Below are 22,842 nucleotides of genomic sequence, written 5' to 3' on the forward strand. Positions count from 1 at the left end.
GGTTTTAAAACTTTGGCTATGGTCCCATGTGGGCCAGGGAGTCTCACCATAGGGTGGCATGTTCTGATTTGTGGATTATGGGCTTGGGGTGCTGGCTTGGTTTTTTTTTTTTTTTTTTTTTTTTTTTTTTTTTCTTTGCTGTTTTCAAAGTGTGGAGTGTGGGTTTTAAAACTTTGGCTATGGTCCCATGTGGGCCAGAGAGTCTCACCATAGGGTGGCATGTTCTGATTTGTGGATTATGGGCTTGGGGTGCTGGCTTGCTTTTTTTTTTTTTTTTTTTCTTTGCTGTTTTCAAAGTGTGGACTGTGGGTTTTAAAACTTTGGCTATGGTCCCATGTGGGCCAGGGAGTCTCACCATAGGGTGGCATTTGCAGATTGGGGGTTTTTGGCCTATGGGTTAGTGTTCTTGGGTGCTTTGGTCATGGCTGTGATGATTTGAGAGTGTGGGATGTGAGTTTTGCATGTTTGGCCTTGGTCCCATGTGGGCCAGAGAGTGTGACTTTGGGGTTGCATTTTTAGATTTGGGGTTTCTGGCCTTTGGGTTAGTGTTCTTGGGTGCTTTGGTCATGGCTGTGATGATTTGAGAGTGTGGGATGTGAGTTTTGCATGTTTGGCCTTGGTCCCATGTGGGCCAGAGAGTGTGACTTTGGGGTTGCATTTTTAGATTTGGGGTTTCTGGCCTTTGGGTTAGTGTTCTTGGGTGCTTTGGTCATGGCTGTGATGATTTGAGAGTGTGGGATGTGAGTTTTGCATGTTTGGCCTTGGTCCCATGTGGGCCAGAGAGTGTGACTTTGGGGTTGCATTTTTAGATTTGGGGTTTCTGGCCTTTGGGTTAGTGTTCTTGGGTGCTTTGGTCATGGCTGTGATGATTTGAGAGTGTGGGATGTGAGTTTTGCATGTTTGGCCTTGGTCCCATGTGGGCCAGAGAGTGTGACTTTGGGGTTGCATTTTTAGATTTGGGGTTTCTGGCCTTTGGGTTAGTGTTCTTGGGTGCTTTGGTCATGGCTGTGATGATTTGAGAGTGTGGGATGTGAGTTTTGCATGTTTGGCCTTGGTCCCATGTGGGCCAGAGAGTGTGACTTTGGGGTTGCATTTTTAGATTTGGGGTTTCTGGCCTTTGGGTTAGTGTTCTTGGGTGCTTTGGTCATGGCTGTGATGATTTGAGAGTGTGGGGTGTGAGTTTTGCAAGTTTGGGCCAGAGAGTGTGACCATGGGGGTGGGGGTGGTTTCCAATTGTGGCTTTTGCTCAGTGCCTGTGCCTTTTGTCCTCTTTAGGCTTGAGCTATGGCTCCCAAGAAAGCCACAGATAAAAGCGGCGGTGAGAAAAAGAAGAGGGCTCCCTTGTCCTTGGAGGACAAGAAGGAAATCATCACCAAGCACGAGAGGGGCGTGCGCTTGGTGGACATTGCCAAGGAGTATGGACGAAACCCTTCGACAATTGGCACTGTCCTCAAGCAGAAGGAGGCCATCAGAGCCGTTGTGGCTCCAGCGAAAGGCGTGACAACGATTGCCAAGCAGAGGACACCGAAGCACGAGGAGATGGAGCGCCTGCTGCTCCTCTGGATTAAGGAAAAGGAGCGAGTCGGGGACACTGTGACCACCTCGGTCATCTGTGAGAAGGCCACCACCATTTTCGAAGACCTGGCCAGCAAGGAGGCAGGTGAAGGAACTTCTTCCCAGGAGGAGCCAGCCACCCCGGAATTCAAAGCATCACGTGGCTGGTTTGAAAGGTTCAAGAGGAGGACCGGGATCCACTCTGTCGTCCGTCACGGCGAGGCGTCCAGCGCAGACCACCAGGCCGCCGAAGCATTTGTCATCGAGTTCAAGGCCATGGTGGAGGAGGAAGGCTACGTCCCGCAGCAAGTGTTCAACTGCGACGAGACGGGCCTCTTCTGGAAGAAGATGCCTCGCCGCACCTACATCAGCCAGGAGGAGAGGAGATTGCCAGGCCACAAGCCTATGAAGGACCGCTTCACACTTGCGTTGTGTGCCAATGCCAGCGGGGACTGTAAGGTCAAGCCCCTGTTGGTGTACCACTCTGAAAATCCAAGGGCCTTCAAGGCACACAACATTCAGAAGGACAGGTTGCCAGTGATGTGGCGTTCCAATGGCCGCGCATGGGTCACACGCCTCCTTTTCGTGGAGTGGATCAACAGTGTCTTCGCCCCGACTGTGAAGCGGTACCTGGAGGAAGAGGATTTGCCCTTGAAGTGCCTCCTCCTCTTGGACAATGCTCCTGCGCACCCGCATGGCCTGGAGAAGGACTTCCTTGCAGAGTTCTCCTTCATCAAGGTCCAGTTTCTGCCGCCCAACACGACCTCCCTCTTGCAACCCATGGACCAGCAGGTGATTGCCAACTTCAAGAAGATCTACACCAAGCACCTGTTCAAGCGTTGTTTTGATGTGACGGAGAGCACACAGCTGACCCTTCGAGAGTTCTGGAAGCAGCATTTTGATATCGTCGTGTGCTTGAAGATGGTGGACTTGGCCTGGCAGGAGATCACCAGGCGCAACCTGATTGCTGCGTGGAGGAAGCTGTGGCCTGATGCTTCTTCCTTGGTCACAGACCGAGGGTGCTGAGCCAGGTGAAGAAGAAGAGGTTGCTGAGATTGTCTCCATCGCAAGGTCCCTGGGACTCGACGTGGACAACGAGGATGTGGAGGAACTCATCGAGGAGCACAGCGAGGACCTGACAACAGAGGACCTGAAGGCCTTGGCGGCCATGCAACACTCCGCCGTGGATGAGGACGTGCTCCATTTCGACAGGGGCCAGCAGGAGGAGGCTGCGGGGGCATTTTTGCCAACAGCAGAAATTAAAGACATTTTGCGGCAATTCCACAATGTGTCTTCATATGTTGAGAAGCACCACCCTGAGAAGGTGCTCACCAGCCATGCCATTGCCCATTTTGATAATGTCTGCCTTAGCCATTTTAAGAACCTGCTTAAGGCCCGGCAAAAGCAGACATCCTTGGACCAGTTCTTCACTAGAGAGGGAGAACCGTCATCCAAGAAGGGAAAAGGTGACCCTTAAAAAAAAGGTGACCCTTAAAAAAAACACCAAATTTAAAAAAAAAAATTGTTGTTAAACTGGTTAACTTTGTTAAATTGGTTGCATTGGCTAAATTGGCTGAATTGGTTGAATTGGCTAAATTGGCTAAATTGGCTGAATTGGTTGAATTGGCTGAATTGGTTGAATTGGGTTGAATTGGGTTGAATTGGTTTAAATTTGGCTTTTTTGGCTGCCCCTCTCCTCCTCCTCCTGCCTCACTCTGAGATGCCAGGACCAGATGCCAAGACCAGCAAAAGATAAGTCAAAAACATTTTTTTTCTTTATCCTTTAGAAACTTTAGAATGGACCTGCCAGTCATTGTTAAGCTCTTTAGTGCCTCAGGCAACTTTGTATTACATTGTATTGTAGGGTACTTAGCTTAATAGGCCTCTATTGTACCTTTGTTTTCACTTGCAGGTTCAGTCTGAGGTCATAGAACGCATTAGTTATTTTCAATGGAAAAAGCGTTTCGGGTTACGAAATTTTCGGCTTACGAAAGGAATAGCGGAACGAATTAATTTCGTAACCCGAGGTAGCAGTGTACAGAGTTGGATGATTGCACAGGCTTTGACAGGTCCAGAGCAAGCAGGTTTTAGAAGACATATAATAATAATAATTATGTCCACTGTGGATCACATAACAGTGCTTTCATTCCTCATAAACAAATACTTACCACACCTTAAGGTAAACTATGGCGGGTTACAGACCGCCCATTTGGGCCAGCAGCTGCTGAGGCCCCGACCAGCAGCTGCTGAGGCCCCGATCCGCCGCTTTCTGGGCTGCGGGGAAGCGGCAAAAGGCTGCTTCCCCGCAGCCTGGAAAGGGGTGTCCTTGGGGCTTTAAGCCCGAAGGACACCCCGCGGCGGCGGGGAGGAGGAGAAAGGGGCCGTTTGGCCCCTTTCTCCTTTGCGCCACTGGGCGCAGCCGTGTGAAGGCTGTGCCCAGCAGCGCAAACCAGGAAGGAGTTCCGAAACGGAGCTCCTTCTTGCTCCACGCTAAGGGCGCACCGTTACAGATGGGCCATATAGAGTCGGTGCGGACATGACATTGTCATGGTGGTGGCCGTGTGGAACAGCCGCTGCCATTTTGTGCACGCAGAGCACGCACTAGGGTTAGGAAAGTGCAGAAGCACCGCCCCTTCCTAACCCTAATATGCGCTCCGCGCGTACTATATGGCCCATCTGTAACGGGCCTATATGAGGTTTTTATTGATCTGAAAGCTGCTTTTGATTCAATTCACTGGCCTTTACTTTGCGACAAGTTGGGTAGGATTAATATAGATCCTCGATTGTTGCTTCTTTTAAGCCAACTCTACACAAATAATTATTGTAGAGTGAAATTTTCTGAATCGGGCCTATTAACAGACCCTATCTACTCTGGTATAGGAGTCAGACAGGGTTGTGTGTTGGCTCCTCGTCTGTTTAATCTATTTGTGGCTGATCTACTTGCCTTTATGACCACAGTCGATTCTCACCCACCTTCATTGGGAAATTGTCCGCTTATTGTTCTCCAATATGCTGACGATGCTTTATTACTCTATCTCAGGTGGGTATGGTAAGAGCCTTGAAAAGATTCCCTGAATATTGTGACAAATTTCACCTACTGGTAAACTTTGAGAAATCCAAAATATTGATAATTACTAAGAGATTTGTACCAAGAACATGGAAGGTTGGTAATCAAACAATTGAGCAGGTCAAAAAGTATGTTTACCTTGGTGTCCTTTTTCATTTTAATAGGCAGTGGAGTGAACAGAGAGATAAAGTAATATAAATAGGGAAAAGATCATTGGCGGTTATACAATCTTTTTATTATAAAAAAGGTAACCAGGATATTCTAGTGGCCTTAAAGATTTACAAGGCCAAATTAAGACCACAGTTACTTTATAGCATATTCACCTGGATTCCAGCCTTTAATAAGGAGATTGAATGTTTGCAGACACATTTTTTCAGGAGACTAAGATTATTGATTTATAATACAAAACAAGTTATTCAAACAACAACCTTTTAAATTAGACTAAGAAAGGAGAGAAGGGGTAGTATGACAACAGAGCAAGCAGGCACAAGGTTCATCTCTGCTATGTAAGCTGATATACACATGCCTGAACAGGGGCAATGCAAAGTACTGTGTTTCAAATAGCACGATCACTGCCTGATCCTGATGTGTAACACTGAGCATCCTTTAATGAATACACAGAGCTTCCCACTTCTCTTTCACCTTCACAGATGGTCTTGTGGCACACACAATGCTCTTGGCAAGTCCTTGCATCAGAAAAGTTCGATGTGAAGATCAGAGATCCCATATGCGCAAAAAATGGGGTGAATGCTCTCTATAGTCTTTATTATTCTTAATGTCATTATATTCTCAATGATAATGGCTTCACACTTTTAAATTGTAATGATTTGCTTTTGTATATGTGTGATGTTTTTGGAAGAGTTTCTTAACCATGCCAATAAATCAAAGCACTTTAAGGCTGTTTATAATTGTATTTGAAATTTAGGAGCTCTTTTAGAGATAGATACAATTTGCTCTAGCTACACTACAATAGATGAAAATAATTGTAGTTAGATTACTTTCATAATTTGTCTGGAAAAATCACTGTGATATGCAGGGTAAGTCCAGAAAGAGAATACATTAATAGAGATTTCATGGATGTGTGAGAACACACCACCATGCATTTTAATGAACCCTAAAAATCCCAGTAAAATAGTATATTTCAACTTTTGCCAAAATTAAACCCCAGACTATGTGAGCATTTCAGTTCAGAGTTAATGTTTAGCATTTCTCATCAATAGCAAAGTACAGCATTTACATACTGTACAGAATAGAGAATTTACTTTAGCATTGGAGATGTGATGATCACTGGATTGGATACAATGGAATGGAAGAAAAGATGAAGAATGATTACATGAGAAGGAAAAAATTAGACAGGTGCAGCAAAGACCAACAGAATAAGCTGGTAGAAGTGTAAGAAGTGAATTGAAATAAGAAGGATAACAGCACATTGTGGGATTCATTGAAATACCCACTATAACTACTTTTCTGTAATGCATAAAAACATAAGCCTGTCACACTTTCCACAAAACTTGAGTTCTGACACTCTTTGGAAAGTAGATCTGAAAAGCTGATCTTGAAGAACACATGCAAAATGGAAGGCCATTAAAAATTAGTTACATGCATAGATACATACCATTACCTGAGGTCCTTTATTATAATGGATATCCCTTACTTGAGCTCTTGAAAGCTTGTCCCTTATGTAGACTGTATAACATATTTGCGTGTGTGTGAGTGTTGAAAGGTACAGCTGTATTGTAAATCTAACCAAATCTGAGATTCAGGTTATTCTGAATTTTAATCATAGTTGTCAAATGAATTCAAGATGGTTGATGCATGCCCAAGAAGAACCAAATACAGATTTTCCTGAAAAGTACCATAAAGTAATTTATGTTTGAAGAATATGAACAATATTGCCTAGAAATATAGGGTTTATGCAGACAATCAGCAGCCGCCCCATTACTGTCCAGATCAGTGCTGCGGCAACCGAACGCTGCAGCCCCAATCTGGCCTCTAGAGAGCACAAAAAGGAGCTGCAAAAGGGGAGTCCTTTTTGCGCCCTCTAAAGGGCATCACAGCTGCGGTGCTGCAGCTTTGTGATGCCCTTTTGGCACTGCATCATCTAGATGCAGCACCAGGGCCACGCCATGATGCTGTGTGCCATCTAGAAGGGCACGCGGCATCATGGCACGAAGGGGCAGAGCCATGGCATCCAGCATGCTGACGCTGCACCATGGCTCAACCTACAGGCCGGCACAAAGTGCCGGTCTGTATTGTGCCATAGCTAACTGAAATCAATAATTTCATTTGGTGTTTAGACAGAACACATTCATGTTAAGAGTTACTTCCTGTCACTCAACCATGTGCATCATTAATTTTGAATGTCTGTTACTGCTCTTTTGAAAACCTGGTAATCCTAACCACATAAGATCTGTGCAAGATGTGTCTGGTTAAAATTCTTATGTTGAACATTAAGCATGTGAAATAATTGGGTCTGTGAAAGAGATTCTAATAGAGTGAATGAGAATGATATTCACTCTCTTGCAGTAAAATTAAGTAATTTTATTACCACTCATTTGAAACGTTCCTTTTCAAGAAGGCATGACAACTTACACCACACTTCCTACTGTTTGCCTTTCCTTGATTAAACAAAGAAGAAAGAAGTAAGGCAAAGTCAACTCATGTAAAGAACACAGTAGCCTAATGCATGTACAGCCCATATGCACATGGAGATGGTAAAACTCTGTCTTCTCAGGGAAAAAAAAAAGAAAGTCATTATCACCCAGTCATGAGAAATACTGATAGCCGCCTGTCTCTGAACTCTTTAACATTAGGATATTACTCTTCGTGGTTTATAAGTGGGCATTAGAGCTGCTTCATTATGCATAGGTAATCCTTCGTAGGTCACCACTGCCTAAGGAATAAACTGTGCAGTGGCTTGATACATGTTTGTCACACCTAAAAATGTACTCTCTGAAGGACTCCTTAAAGGCAAAGCAAATATTGTAAGTGTATTGCTGTAAATCACAAATGCAGAAACATTATACTCCCACAGTCATTTCTCTTGCAAAACTTGAGACTCGTAAGATCAGAAATTGAAATTCTAGTGTAGTGTGTACAAGCAGTTTGATCTGTAAGTGCGGCTCATAAAACTATGGGTTTATGCAGACTTAAAATGAAATATAGATGTTGCCACTTTAGGAAACAATTTTGCTGAGTGTTTATTTCAGTCTTTGGGGGATTTTAAAGGATTCACCAATATATAGCTCAACACTGCCATTATGGATATTTTCAAAGCAATTATATTTACTAGTACTATTCATGTTAAACATGAAACCATTAGTGTTATAAACAGTCTGTAGAACTGTGCAAATAAAAGGAAAGGAGCATTTGGAAACTATAAGAGAAAGCTGTAGATATTTTTTGGATGTCTCTGCTTTTTGTTAAAATCTCACTGGGTCTCTGTTTAATGACACTACTTAGCAGATTATGCCAGCAGAAAGGGGAGAAAAGTTAATTCTTACCCTTATTCTCACAGTGACAGAAGCAAGGCCTGGAGGCATTGTTCCCCCAATATCGAAGGCTTCCACTACAAATGTGAAAGTTGCATCTGCATCAGAAAATGACTCAAAATCCAAGGACTTTAAAAGTGACAGCTGCCCTGTGAATCTGTTCAATTTAAAAAACTGGTGTGCTTCTGGAGTTCGTATTCCATAGGTGATATTGGATCCAAGGTCAATATCTTTAGCCTAAAGGAAATGAAAAAACAAAAAGTTGGCTTATAACAAAAAACAGTGCATCATACACACAAATACATGAACACACAAGGAAGTAAAATTTTATATTTTTTGCAGTTGTATTAGAATAATTTTGCCTTTTGAAAGTGGCCTTTTAAATATACATTAACAAGATGGCTCTGATCCAATGTGACCTACACATGTCCTCTTTTTGTTCCATCTCAAATGAAAACTATATGCAGTATATTACTATAAATCACTGCCACAGGCAGAAATAAGTTCATAAGTTGAACATTAAGGGTTTGTCTATACCACCAGCTTAGTCCGGGTCTGGTTGGGAACATTATGCCCTAGTGGCCCTGGACTGACTAAGATGGAAACCCCATGCAGCAGGACAAATGCTATGTTGTGCACCTGGGCCAGCTGGGCTGATGCAGCATTGCTCCACTGACCCATTCTCTCTTTTTGGAGCTGCTATTGCCATTTCATCATGGGAGGAACTCCATGTAAAGCCTGCCCAGTGCTCTGCTACATCTACTGAGGACAGAAACAGCTGAGCAGACATATGATCAACAAGGAGTCTGGACAGCTGTTTCTGACTTCAGCAGAAACCGTCATGCACCAGGCAGGCTTTATACAGAGTTCCTGCTTGCAAGGAAGTAATGTCAGCAGCTCCCAAAACAGGCCACCACCTTTCCCTGTGCTGCTCAGCATGGGGAAGGAGGATGATGTGGCTCTTGGCATGTGGATAACTTCATTGGGCCAAACTGGGCCCAGTTCAACTGTCCACATGGCAAAAGAACCTCAGGTCACTCTGAGGTTTCTGAAAAACTGGAATTTCCCCCAACTTTGCTTAGTTAGGAGCAAAGTTGTCTTAAGGGCTTAAAAACAAAGATGATTCCCAGAAGTAGCCATACATTGTCAGGATTGCCAGCATTGGCTTCAGGGTGAGCACAGCATTTTTTTTTTTTGCCAGTGTAGACATGTTATAGCACATAAAATATGCAATAATTATGATGATTCCATAAAATATACTATAGATATATGATACTAAAAGGAATATATTTTAAACAATTCTGATATTATGATCAATAATGCTTTCTCAGGCGGGATACAGACGGGCAAAAAGGGGTGTGTTCATGACGTCATGAAGGTATAGCCTTCAGACGGCCCTTACCTGAATGCCGCCATGAACACGCCGCCCGCACGCCCCAAGCGGGAAGAAGCGGCATTAAAAAGGTTCTGCTTTTCCCCGCTTCTTTTCTATATACTGCGCAGCTGCGCATCTCCGTCTGTAAGCTGCTGCACTGGTACGCCAGAATTGTTACGCCGCTAATTTAAGTTGCCCATTTAAAAGCTCCGTGTCTGCTGCGTCGCATAATGAGTCGGGGTCCTGGAACATGCGCAGTTTGCACCGAGGCTCTAATTAGAGCATCAGATGCCATGCAGATGTGGAAGCTGCAGCACAGCTGCACTCTATTTTAATGCTCGTAACCCTAACCCTAACCCTAACCCTTGAGCAACATGTACGCATGCGCTGCTAGAATTGGGGAAAGTTTGGAATTTAAAGTGAACCCCTACACACATTCCTGTGCCATTTTCACCTAACAATAAAAAAACCCTAAAACTTTAAATATTTACATATGTACAAGGGAGGTGATGGGGGACGGCAGGGGGACAGCGGTGGCAGCGGCAACAGCTGTGGCTGTGCATTGCAGATTCAGCAAGAGCATGGGGACCAAAGGAGAGGAGGCATCCATGATGCTGGTGACACTACCAACGTGCAAACGGACAAGGATGCCAACACCAGCTGATCACCAGCTGGCAGGAGACCACCATTGTTCTTGGGCAGGGCGAGGGAAAAAGTTTAAAGGGGCCTGGGCGCTTTAAATGTGCACATAGGCTTTCTGCCGCTGGTGCTGAGCGCCGCAGCTGCGCAGCTGCGCATCCGCCAGCCAGCAAAAGAAAAAAAAAGCCCCGTTTTTGGCCGCCCGTGCAGAAGCTGCCTCTCTCTTTGCAGCGTCCTCCGAGGCGGCGGTATGGAAACTGCGGGTCAGAAACGGCCCCAGGTGAGGCGTCTTCACTGCCCCCCATGTGGAAGCCCCATACACCTGAGCCACGCCCCCGGGGCGGGCGGTCTGGAGGCTCCGTATTCAGCAGAATACACCTCCAAGACGTCTTCCCCTGCCCGTCTGTACCCCGCCTCAGATTCAGTTAAGTTACCCAGTTATTGTGGAGCTACAATCAGTGCTAGCAGCTACACAGACACACAACTCTCCCAGCCTTGTGATGGGAGTGCTTTTGATCTCCACACACCGTAGGCCAAATGCAACATCATGGTGTGTCATTACACTGGCACCAAGCCAGGAAGCAATAGGCTATTTAAACCAGTGTGGCCACAGCTAAGGCCTCATTGCCATTTCAGCTCCTTACCTGCCCATCTCTATGTGGTTGTCCACATGGGCCAAAAGGCCCAGGTTCCCTCTGGTCTCACATCAGCCAGTTCAGGCAACGCAGGTCAAATCCCTGGAGGCAGGATAGGGCTCCAATCCTGCCAGACCAGATGAGGATTCCAAGGATTGGCCTGTTCCCAGGATAATCAGTTGTTATTGAAGGGTAACTTTACCCTTGGTTTGCTGTGGAGTTTCCTGGAAATTCCAGTACAAAACCCAACTCTTTAGATGCCCCCCTGCGTTCCTTAACTTGCAGTGCCATCGCTTGTACTAAGATGGCCTATGTCACTATGTCTGACATAGAAACGGGGTGCTTGACCACATGGGTGAAGACAGATGTTCGATTTCCACATCAGATGCAACAATGGGGGGCAATGGCATGTCAAAGTAAGGAACTTTTTATTATTATCACTGATCAAAGTAAGGAACATGTGCTGGTAGTGGGTGCCAGGTCAGTGTGGCAATCAATAGGTGTGTAAACCCAGGGACTGACTCAGGTGAGCACTGGGGGAAGGATAACAAGGGGAGAGCTTATGCTATCCTGGCCTGTCTGCTCAGCCACTATTTAGCATGGGAATTTCCAGTCACCTTTTGGGCATGAATAGGAATTTTTATCCATGTCATGTATGGCTCTTAAATGCTTAAATATTCAAGCAGATATAGTGTATGCTTGCACACTTCAAGGAGAAGGCAGGTTCTAGTTTTGAATGGCATCTTGTATTTTCTGTTTTCCCTAAAATAGCATTTATCCTAAAAATGATTATGCCTATCAAATACACATGGATCTTATTATGATTCATATGTTTCCTCTTGATGCAAAATATAGTTTTGTTTTACAATTGTGAAAGTAAATAAGCTAAAGCAACTTGCTGAACTACAAAATCTTTACAGGAAAATTTACTCTATTGGTATCAGAAGCAATATGTTGGACCCTAGATGTTATATATTTAATCAGATGTGCTAAAAGTAATAATTTAGGGAGTAATAATTTAGCCAATCATTCTGAAAAAATAGTGTGAGGATGTGGGGAGGGAAGAAGATTTAATAGTGACTATGTTAGCAGTCATCTGAACTTAAATATTGGTTATCACTTTAATAAAAGATTGACAGCACTGTAGTCATATTCTTTTTCTCGTCCTTATGTTTATTAAAATACACTATTAACTGTAGAAATGTAAGCTTTAGTTTTCCTAGAGATTTAACTCCTCACTGATTTCCTTCCTACATGGAAGAATGAATAATTCCATCAATTTTCTCCTTGCTTTTTGAGAATACAAGAGCTCCTGCACAGTGTTTGAATACTGTTCCTATTCTGGAATTTCATCAGTGGAAATGCATTTCTGCAAAGGTACACATAGATTTCATGTGCAAAAAATGTGTTTTGGGGTAGAAAACATGGATTTTGTACACAATGCATTGATACCTGCAGAAAGAAAGGTTGTTTTTGGAGTTTGTTTTTTTCCCATATAAAACATGTTGAGACAAAAATGCATATAGCTTTCCTGTGAAAAAATCTGCATATTAATGCTAATTGTGGAATGTTGGACAATAGCATAATTTGAGCAATAGCATAATTATGTAATTTGCACATATCCATCAGTTTCTACACAGGAAAAAAGCCAAACAAACCATGTAGTCTTCCTGCATGTGTTGTCTGTGCAAAACCAAAAACCACCTTTGCACAATAATCAGTTTATTTTGCACAAAATACACATTTTCTATCACAAACCACATTTTCTGCACAGAAGCTTATCGCCTTCTTGTGCAAATGTGGTTCCCCCATGAAAGACCCAGAATGCAATCATAGTTTGTTTTCTCCTCCTTGATGGAGTGGGTGTCTTGAGTGTTGAGATACCCCCTGCCCATTTTGGTCAAGGTTGCAAATATAAATGAGTATTCTTCACAACCCCATTCTAATACTTCAATAATCTCTTTCTCCGTAAATGAGACCAGTTTGTACATAATACTATTATACGACATTCTGCCTAGCTGATGACATGCATGGGACTCAGGCCTCTCTTACCTCTAGGCGTAGAAAGACTGTGCCTGGGGGCAGGTTTTCTGGAATCGTCACTGTATAAGAGGTATTACTGAACACTGGGCTGTTGTCATCAATATCTAGAACTTTGATTCCCAGAGTTAATGTTGTACGGCGGGCATCCACAGCTCCATCTGTTGCTTCAACAATGAGTTCATAATAGTCCTTTTTTTCTCTATTTAACTTCACTGAAGTATAAATGCTGCCATTGGATGTTATACGAAAAATATGGTTGAGATTTGCCAAACTATACCGGATCTGGCCATTTACTCCAGCATCAGGGTCAGTTGCCTAAAAGTAAGGGGAAAATGTTGTTAGAGTAGAGTAGCATGTGGCATAAGGAGATTCACTCCACATTACTGGAGTGTGTGTGTAAAATAACCTTGAATGTCCAGCATTTTCCACGCCACAGCGCAATAAATCACGTGCGCGCGTGCACACACACACACGCATATATCCAATTTAGAGTCTTATGACTGAAAAAGGCTGGACATCCAAGGTTATTATATATGTGTCCATGAAAAGAACTCAGATTCCAGGCTACTGGAAGTCCTAAACAGACATAAACCAATAAAAATATGTTGGTTTGGCATTACTGCTGTTAAGACACTAAATTTGGCTGCAACAATGTTAAAGTCAGGTAAGATCAAGATGAATGTACACCAGGGATTTACAGGTCCATCTCTGTAAACGGAAGCTAATCAGTCAGCCCTGGGTTAGCAAATGATGGTACAACAGTCTGTATGGACCAACTTCGTAAGGTTCCTACTTTCTAGAAGTTCTTGGATTAGTTACACTCAGTAAAGAAGGAAACTCTCAGAAGACTATATGCTCACACTTTCTGCTAGGTATTCCTGGTTTATTTTTGGGATTATTAGTTTCTAGAATCAATGAGAGACACGAGACAATGAGAGACAATTCCTTCAACCACTTGGTGCAGTCACTTCCTTCTGTTGCTTCTACACATAAAGCACCAGCCAACGTTCCTTCATGATCTTAAGCCATGATTGGAAAATGGAGAGGAGGACAGGATTTGGAAGGCACAGCATTCAAAATATCAGCAAATCCAGTGTTGTTATAACTTGTTTTCCTCAATTTAATTAAATCGAGGCATAGTAACTTTGGCCATATAAGTGAAATGAAGTGCACTTTCATCTGTGTACATTTATAAAAGAGTCTCTAGATGATCCCACACGATAATATAACACAAAAGTTCTTGGTTATCAGCACTACTGTCAGGAAGTTTCTCAAGACATTTAATATCCTGCCATGGTGCTCAGTGTGAGGCATGATAATGAAACCATTTATCTTCATGGAATCAATTAAAAGTTAATTAAAATTGTTAATAAAAATCACACTCTTGTTTCCCTTTTGTATTACATCTACACAATAAACATTAATGGCTTCAGCTTTTTCTGTCTCTGACGGCTAGGACATCCTTACCAACAATATCTTACTATGGGTGGCAGTATGTGACTTCCTCCTTTGTCTCTATTTCTCTAGTGTAAATGGTAAGGTTGACAAATCAGTTCAGTGGAAAGATGCTGCTTTCTTGAGATGAAGGCACGGATACAGTGGTAGTAAATATTGCATACTTACAGTATTTTTGCATTTTAGTTAATAGACTTGCCCCACGCAAGCATGCCTCATCTGTTCATTTCCTGAATATATATCTCAGCTTTTTCATAAGAATATGACTTAAGGTGGCTGTGCAACATTTACTAGCAGTATATCTAGGTCACAATCCAGGTGAAAACAGCATCTCTTAGATTCCTGACAGTCATTGTAAGGAAAGAAACAACAACAACATGGCAATCTGGATAATTACATGGATTTGTAACATTCAGTAAAATCCAGGTCAATACAAGAAGTCATTAAAGAATATAATAACACAAGGAGGAATGATGTGATTTGTTGACATCAAGCCGAACAGGCCAGAAATCCTATATCCTATATAAAGCCTGCTGGCTAGGAATTCTAAATCCTTATATCCTGTATAAGGCTTGCTGTACACTCATAAATTTTTGCTCTGATATGAGATTTGGCATGTGTACCTAGAAGACATACATGTACACAGACATAAACAAACACACTTCATTTTTCTAGCTGTGAATTAAATGGACAATTCTGGGTAGCAATTTCAAAATTCAGAACATTCTAAAACACAAGTCAAGTCACTTTATTATGGTCATAGACCAGCACAGGTAAAAAGGGGATACAGAATAAAAAAAGGTAAAAGCAAGGTAAAAACATAAGTTACAAACAGTATTTAAAATATCCTTTTAAAATCCTGTATGGCAGGGCAAGATTTGTACTAGCCTACTACAGAGGTCATTGCCTGACAGATCTTAACCGCAGCTTAAGATCTGGCAACATTATATGTTATATCAGGATTGGTGTCCTCAAGCAGCAAAGAAGTGTAAAATAGACTGGTGTGTCCTTGATGTTTAGACAATAAAAGTGAAATAAGGCTGAGGCAGATGTCCCTGTAGTATGAGCACTGGCATAATATGTGCTCTGTTGTCTCTATTTGGCCAGAGTCACAGGGGCATAGTCTGTTTGAGAAGGAGATCGGCCTTCAAGGACAGCTGAGGGAAGGGCATGGTATCATGTCAAAGAAAAGGCTCTCCGGTGTTTAGGGACTTTGAGTTTTGCTAAGTATGCCATAGGTGATGCTGAGTATATGTTTTGGTTACTAGCAATAGAAGTTTGGGTGCTAGCTAGGTATAGCTGCCATTCTATGTCTATCACCTGTTGTTTGATGGTTGCTTTAGCCTTTTCATATCCATACTGAGCAAAAGTTCTGGAGAGAAGCCCAGTGAAGAAATTTTACTCATCACCATCTGTTTCCATGTAGACTGGAATTCATCAGTCAGGGTTAGTGGAGCAAGGCCAGTGGGAAAGATGGATAGTCTGAGCCAGTAATTGAGTTACAACCACACTCTGGCCTCCATTTTCCTAAAGCCTGACTCCAGTTTCAGAGTTACATTAGAAACACATTTTGGCACTTGGAATGCTGATCTTAGAAATTTGGATTGCAGAAATTCTAATGGTGCAGAGTTGGGGAGGGGTCCCAGTTGGGATCCATAAAGCAGTTGTGTAACTGATTTGACTTTGAAAAGTTTGAGTGCTGCCTGTATATAGTGGTCTGCTCTTGTCTCCAAAACACATGTATGAACAAGTGGTTTCTGTTTATCAGAGGCACATACTTGTATCTGTTCCTATTGTAGTATTTGAAACTTATAGTACTTATTTCATCTGCTGGAGATATATTATTCAGTTCCTATTAAAAGGTTTGCTAGTGAAAGTGCCAGCCTTAAGGTTCTATCTCCTTCCTGAAGCTTGAGTGAGGGAATGCATTATCACTGTTTATCAGTGCCATGTGGTAATGTCTACTTAAAGATATTCATGAACATACTATACCATCAAGCAGCTTTCCTTCTATTACCTTGCAGCTATCCACAAAGGTAGCATATTCAGGTGTCAGAATTTCAGTCATGTAGATGGTGCAAATTGAATATATATATATATATATATATATATATATATATATCTTGGTTGGGAGGAAGTGATATATATATATATCTTAAAAATCATAAGCTTAATCTGTGTACACAAGAAAGGCCTGTGTGTGTGAACAGATAGTTTGCTTTTAAACAAGCCACATGAAAGCAATTAAACAGCTGTTAAGTTGATTATAACCAATACCCATTACAACAATAATATTTCTTTTAAAAAAGATTCATTGCTTTCTAAAATTAAACTGACAAATTAAATTGTTTTAATGTGCTATTCTTTTGATATCAGGGAATGGGAAAGCAGAAAATGTCTCAAAACCCATTACAGGATATTGGAAATATTACTGTTGTTGGCTTTTATACTTTCAGGAAGAGAACTTTCCCTACCTTTTTCTTCCAAAACAATTTACACAAAAATCTATACCATGAATGAAGACATCTGGAAACCGTATGATGTTGTGACTCAATAAAACTGTGGCCCGTTACACACGGGCTAAAAGGTATGCGCAGAGCGCGTACTAGGCTTAAGGCGGGGCGGTGCTTCCGCACCGCCCTAACCCTAGTGCGCGCTGTGCGTGCACAAAATGGCAGCAGCCGTTCCACACGGCCGCCACCATCGATACGTCACGACCGTGCCGCCTCCAAACAAGGCGGCACGGTTGTGACGTATTGGGGTCGCGGCAGGGCGCCTAGGGCGCCCTTTCCGTGACCCCGGAAGGAGCTCCGTTTCGGAGCTCCTTCCTGGTTTGGTCCGCTGGGCGCAGCCTTCAGACGGCTGCGCCCAGCGGACCAAAGGAGAAAGGGGCCAAACGGCCCCTTTCTCCTTCTCCCCGCTGCCGCGGGGTGTCCTTGCGGCTTGAAGCCCCAAGGACACCCCTTTCCAGGCTGCGGGGAAGGGGCCTTTTGCCGCTTCCCTGCAGCCCGGAAAGCGGCGGATCGGGGCCTCAGCGGCTGCCGCTCTGGTCACTGAGGCCCCGATCCGGCGGGGAAAGGTGCGCCTACAGGCCGCCCCAAAGGGGCGGTCTGTAACGCGCCTATATTACTTATCATGAATGAAGAGAATAAAACAGAAAATTAAGGATGTATGCTCACAACAAATGGTTGTTTTTAAAGAGTTGTTACACAAAAGATCCTTTGTTTTCTATGGGCTTTCCGGGCTATGTGGCCATGTTCTGAAAGAGTTTATTCCTGACATTTCACCTGAACCTGTGTCTGGCGTCCTCAGAGAGTGGTGGTGTGGATGTGAATGGGGTATATATACTCTGTGACCCTTGGTTGGGAGGAAGTGATTTACATGTTACTCTGTATGTTGCTCTGTTGTTTAATGGCAAGGTCTCAGGTTGGGAGGATATGCAGGAGGATATGTGTGTACAACTTGTCATACAGTTGTAAACGTCACTGTGATACCACTGTGATGGAAAAATAACACTGGGACAAAAAAATTAGTTGTATCACATTGCAGAATATCTCTTATTTGATTTTTTTGAAGGAGAGAAAAGGAAAATATAATGGTCAAATAGAGGAAATGATATGGTGGGATAAGTGGGAGTTTGGGGTTGAGAAAATCAAAGGTGAAAAGGGATACAAACTAATGAAACTATTAATAACATATTCCACATTATAGGCATTGGATACTAAAATCTGTCATAGCAGAGGGGTTGAGGGAGGGAGAGAGGAGCATTGAAATGTTTGCAGTGTTTGCAATATGAAATTGAAATATTTAATAATTATTTATTATATACATTGTATGGTATTATTGAGCATAAAATCAACAAATAAAGAGAGAAAATATGGTTAAGTACATATCTGAAGTAAATGTGGACAGATTGCAGAGACTCTTGTCCACAATGGTTACAGATTAATATTGTTAATTTGATATTTGTTTATGGAATTATCGCATGGAAGTACAGATAAATGTTGCCAGATAGCCCTGGACTTATTTGAAGGTGGGTTTATTTATATTAAGCACTGGATCAATGCATTCTTTTAGAATGAAATATGAATATGAATATGAAGTAGGCTTTTTTCTTTATTTCTTTTTTAGAAATAAAAACTCAAATGATCCTCTTCTCTACAGCTGCACACTGTCAATGACTAACACAAAGAAAAAAAGGTGATACAGTAATATGCTTTGTTGAGGATGCAGTCTAATTATTCTCTATCTGAATTGTACCAAACAAGTTGCTTTGATGTGTCTGTTGTATTTGCTACTGCCTAATCTATTTTACTTTGCACACTGTACAGCACATTACCTTGGACAGAGGTGAAATATATGCAATTTTCAGAATATGAAAAGCAAAACACAAAACTGAAATGATATAATCTTCCCTTTAATGAAAAGGAACTTTTTCCATTCCCTAGTTGTACATTCAGGACTGAATATAAAATATACTGTACTTAATCCCAGAAATCTCAATTTGTGTTAAAAAAAATCTGGGACTAAGTTTAATGCATGGAGCATTTACTGAAAACAAACTGCTTAAAAGAGAAACATGGGTGATCTTCTAAGGTGGCCAAGGTTTTCTAAGATGCATAAACACATCTCTTTAAAGGAACATGAGTAATGTTTCACTTCCATGACTCTGGTTCCCAGAAGACTAACCTAAACTACTTACCATTCTGTCCAGCATTATTCCCCTTTTCAATAAAAAGATTTAAAAGTCATTGATCCCATTCTAAATATATAAGTTTTGATGTAAAGACTAATGGAAAGTCATTCAGGGCAGTCACAAAGTTTGAAATACAGAATTTAAACCTATTTTCAAGTATTAATCCATGAAAAACTCACTGCAAGAATTATTTTCTAGTGTCCAGGTGGAAAACATACACAGGCCTCAGTTATACCAAGAGGTCAGTTTCAAACAATGCCCAGTGCATCCATGCCTGGACTTTAATTTTCAAAGTGACCCTTATATAACTAGGATAGAGAAACCTTCACTATTCCACAATTACAAAACAAATAATCAACAAAAGAAAAGGAAAAAATGATTGAACAAAAACTAGCATTCAGACAATGTCCGGTATTATAAAAAATATTGGACCCAGACTATAATGGCTAGCAGCAACAGATACAGAGTCTCTAATGCCCAAGGAATCTTTCCTTCCCCCTCCTGAGCTATATATTCTGATCTGTAATGTCTTTCCTTAAATTGTGGCCTTTTCATTTAAGAAAACTCTGGTCCAAACCACACGGCAGAAACAATCCAGTTTGAGACCCCTTTAACGGCCCTGGCTCAACGCTAGAGAATTCTGGGAACTGTAGTTTTGTGAGACATTTATTCTTCTCTGCCAGAGTTGTCGTGCCACAATAAACTACAACTACTAGGATTCACTAGCACTTAGCCAGGGCAGTTAAAGGAGTCTCAAACTAGACTAGTGTGTTTTGGACCTCTGTTTTACAGACTAACTCCATCAGTGAGGCACTTGTCCAGTCCCTTTTAAATTAGCTTTATTTTTGAAGGCATTCATTCAATACTGTAGATATTGTACCCCTTGGTGATAGAGAAAAAGATCGAATGAGACCTTCCGAGAAACAGAAAAACGCATCTGCACTAGATGATCATAATTTGACCTTGGGTGTAAAAATAACTGGCCTCAGTAGAGGCAGCAGGCTGTTAAAAATAAAGCTTTTCAGGATGACATATGTCTTCAACTGGAACTGAAAGAATACTGTACTTTATCCAGGGAAAATATGCAGTGGCTATGGAGGCAGGGGAAGCAGATCTCCTTGTTTGGATCCCGTTAGAAGGAAATCACAGATTGATTTTTAGAGGTGAAATGAGATAAATTACAACACCTAATTTAGAAAAGAATTAATCCTTAATCCTTCTTACACTTTTCTATACCCACAAGAACAATGGCATTTTGTAGACATAAATAATTGCCTTTGATTCAAACTATGCTGAATCTTTTTTTTTTATAATAAAAATGAAAGGTTGTTTAGTGGAAGAGTCAGACTGCATCATAAGAAAGGTCTGAGCAAGTAATATCCATCAGATTGGAGTGTAACCATCAGTGTCATTCTTGAAAGAATGTGCAGAAACAGCACCCCTCACAGACATCTGAACATGAGTCAACTGTGTGATGCAGCAACTAAAAAAAAACAAAACCCTTCTTTGGAGGGTTTTAAACAGAGGTTGGATGGCCATCTATCGAGGGTGCTCTGATTGTGTGTTCCTGCATGGCAGGGGGTTGGACTTGATGACCCTTAAGGTGTCTTCCAACTCTATGATTCTATCTCATCCTATTCCCATGCCATGCCAACCATACTCTCCTTTGTTATTTTTTATCTGTCTGTTAACATTTGATTGAAGGATAGATGAATGAGAAGGGTTTTGTCCATGGCCTTCATTGTATTTTCTGTGTGCAAATGGTTCCCTTTTATTTTATTTTATTTACATTATTTATTTTATTTAGGTCCATAAATGTAATCTATCTCCTCCAACAAAAAGATACACAGAACAATAACCATCACCACTTTTGTTTACTGAACTGGGAAAATTCTGAATTTGTAGACCAATCTATGTAGCTCTAGATCCTCACATACTTGAATGATACCCACTACAGGGTTGCTTGCAGAGTCTATTTAAAAAAAGGAAAAAGAAGGGAGAGGCCAGGGCCCTTTCACACTACATAATTATAGCACTATGATTCCACTATAACCGCCAAAATTCAGTCTTATGATATCTTGGGTTTTGTACTTTATAGAAGCGGTTTAGAATTTTCAGCAAGGGAGCTCTAGTACTTCCTCAAACTACAGATCTCAGGATACTGTAGGTAGGATGTAGCCATGGCAGTTTCATAATGCTATAATTGCTACATATGGCTTTTAAACCATGATGAATGGTAAAGGTAAAGGTTTCCCCTTTGACAAGATTGTCTAGTCATGTCTAACTGTAGCAGGTGGTGCTCATCTCCATTACTAAGCCAAAGAGCCAGTGTTGTTACAGCCAGCTCTGTGATCATGTGGCTAGCATGACTGCACAGAATGCTGTTATCTTTCCAATGAAGTGATGCCTATTTATCTACTTGCATTTCTACATGCTTTCGAACTGCAAGGTTGGCAGAAGCTGGGACTAATGATGGGAGCTCACTCTATCTTGTGGCATTTGGGCCTTGACCTGCCAATCTTGCAATGGACATATAAATATTGCACAATGACACCTCTGACCCATAGCTGCTCCATCCCCAGCCCACCCCTTTTCATTGATGGAAACTCATTGATGATCTTGCAATTGTGTAAGCCCACAGATATGAAACGTCACTGCTGGGGCAGCTGCACAGTTGGCCATCATGTAGTCCCCACACTCACTTGCTATTCCCAAGCAACCCAATTCTCTGGATTTTTCTATCTTTCTAACTTTCTTTCTTTTTTAAAAGAAACTCACAGTAGCAGACCCTTGAAATTGTATGAAAAAGTCAGGAGAAAATAAAATTATTATTTAAAAAACCCTGAAAGGCATGCTGGGTAGACATAAGGCAGGGATTTAGGAAAAGAGTGTGATGAAGGCCGCACTACACTTATGTAGTGTGAAAAGGCTGTATCTGAAGAAGTCTGAAAATGCTTCTGGTGTGCCAAGAGCAGCACGCTCAGTGAGACAATTTAAAGAAGTAAATATGTATTCCTCACTTCTCTGTAAATATATATATAAATATATAAAGGGATAGCTGGGTATTTTTAAGAAGTGCAAAGCAATACAGTTTTTTTCCATATTGCAGATGTGAGTTATTTGTCTTTGCCTGGAACGATCACTGACTATTCTGTATAATTAGCATTCACATATTTTCCATTTCTTCCTCCAATTTTTTACACAAGTTGTTCAAAAAATGTATGTCGCCTGTGGCAGAAATTGCTCAAATGCACATCTGACCCCTTTCAAAATCTTACACAACAAAGTGAAATCAACAGAACATAAATAGTTGCTTGTGATTCCAAATGACAATAATTTAATTGGGTTTTATGTGAACCATAACTTGGCTGGAATATCTTTTTTTGCCAACTTGGGACATACAGTATGCAGTATAGAGTGCCTTTCTTGGGGTGGATTAGCAATTTTACAGATGCACAAAAAGGAAGCAATTTAAATTATTTTTCCATTATCAAGCTTATCAATATGCTCATAATAAAGGAAGCTATTCACTATAAAGGGAAATAAACTGTTTACATTGTGCGAAACAGGTTCTTCAAAAAGAAATGTATTTCAACATTTACAATAGTTTCCAACATTTACAAGAGTACTTTAAATTAAACAGAATGTTCATCTTTGAGGTATACTGTAATTATATGACATACACAATTCAGTTCTTATGGTACAATCCATACGATCTGAAAAGAACAGGAAAAAATGGAACCACAGATGGGGAATCAGGTGAAACAGACCACTGTGAATCAACTTAGGGGTGAAACAGACCCCAAAGGAAGATTGGGGCCGTGACAACTGCATGCTGTGGCCCCAATCTACCTTGAAGCCACCTGAAAAGAAGCAGCAAAGAGACA

At 41.7% G+C, this 22,842-nt stretch overlaps 1 protein-coding gene across 5 annotated transcripts in view; it reads right to left on the minus strand.

Annotated features, from left to right (window-relative positions):
• The window catches only part of LOC149318735 (protocadherin-15-like), a 952,040-nt gene that overhangs the window by 166,587 nt on the left and 762,611 nt on the right, over nt 1-22,842 (minus strand). For all 5 annotated transcript variants that reach the window (XM_089510367.1, XM_089510370.1, XM_089510366.1 and 2 more), the window contains 2 exons: nt 12,814-13,119; nt 8,125-8,349 (listed from right to left, as the gene is read on the minus strand). In XM_089510367.1, coding sequence (XP_089366493.1) covers nt 8,125-8,349; nt 12,814-13,119 — 531 coding nt within the window. The remainder of the gene's footprint in view (nt 1-8,124; nt 8,350-12,813; nt 13,120-22,842) is intronic.

Source organism: Sceloporus occidentalis, unplaced genomic scaffold, assembly GCF_023333645.1.
Source record: "Sceloporus occidentalis isolate IW3139 unplaced genomic scaffold, rSceOcc1.0.p SCAF_2, whole genome shotgun sequence".
In the NCBI taxonomy this organism is placed as follows: Eukaryota; Metazoa; Chordata; class Lepidosauria; order Squamata; family Phrynosomatidae; genus Sceloporus; species Sceloporus occidentalis.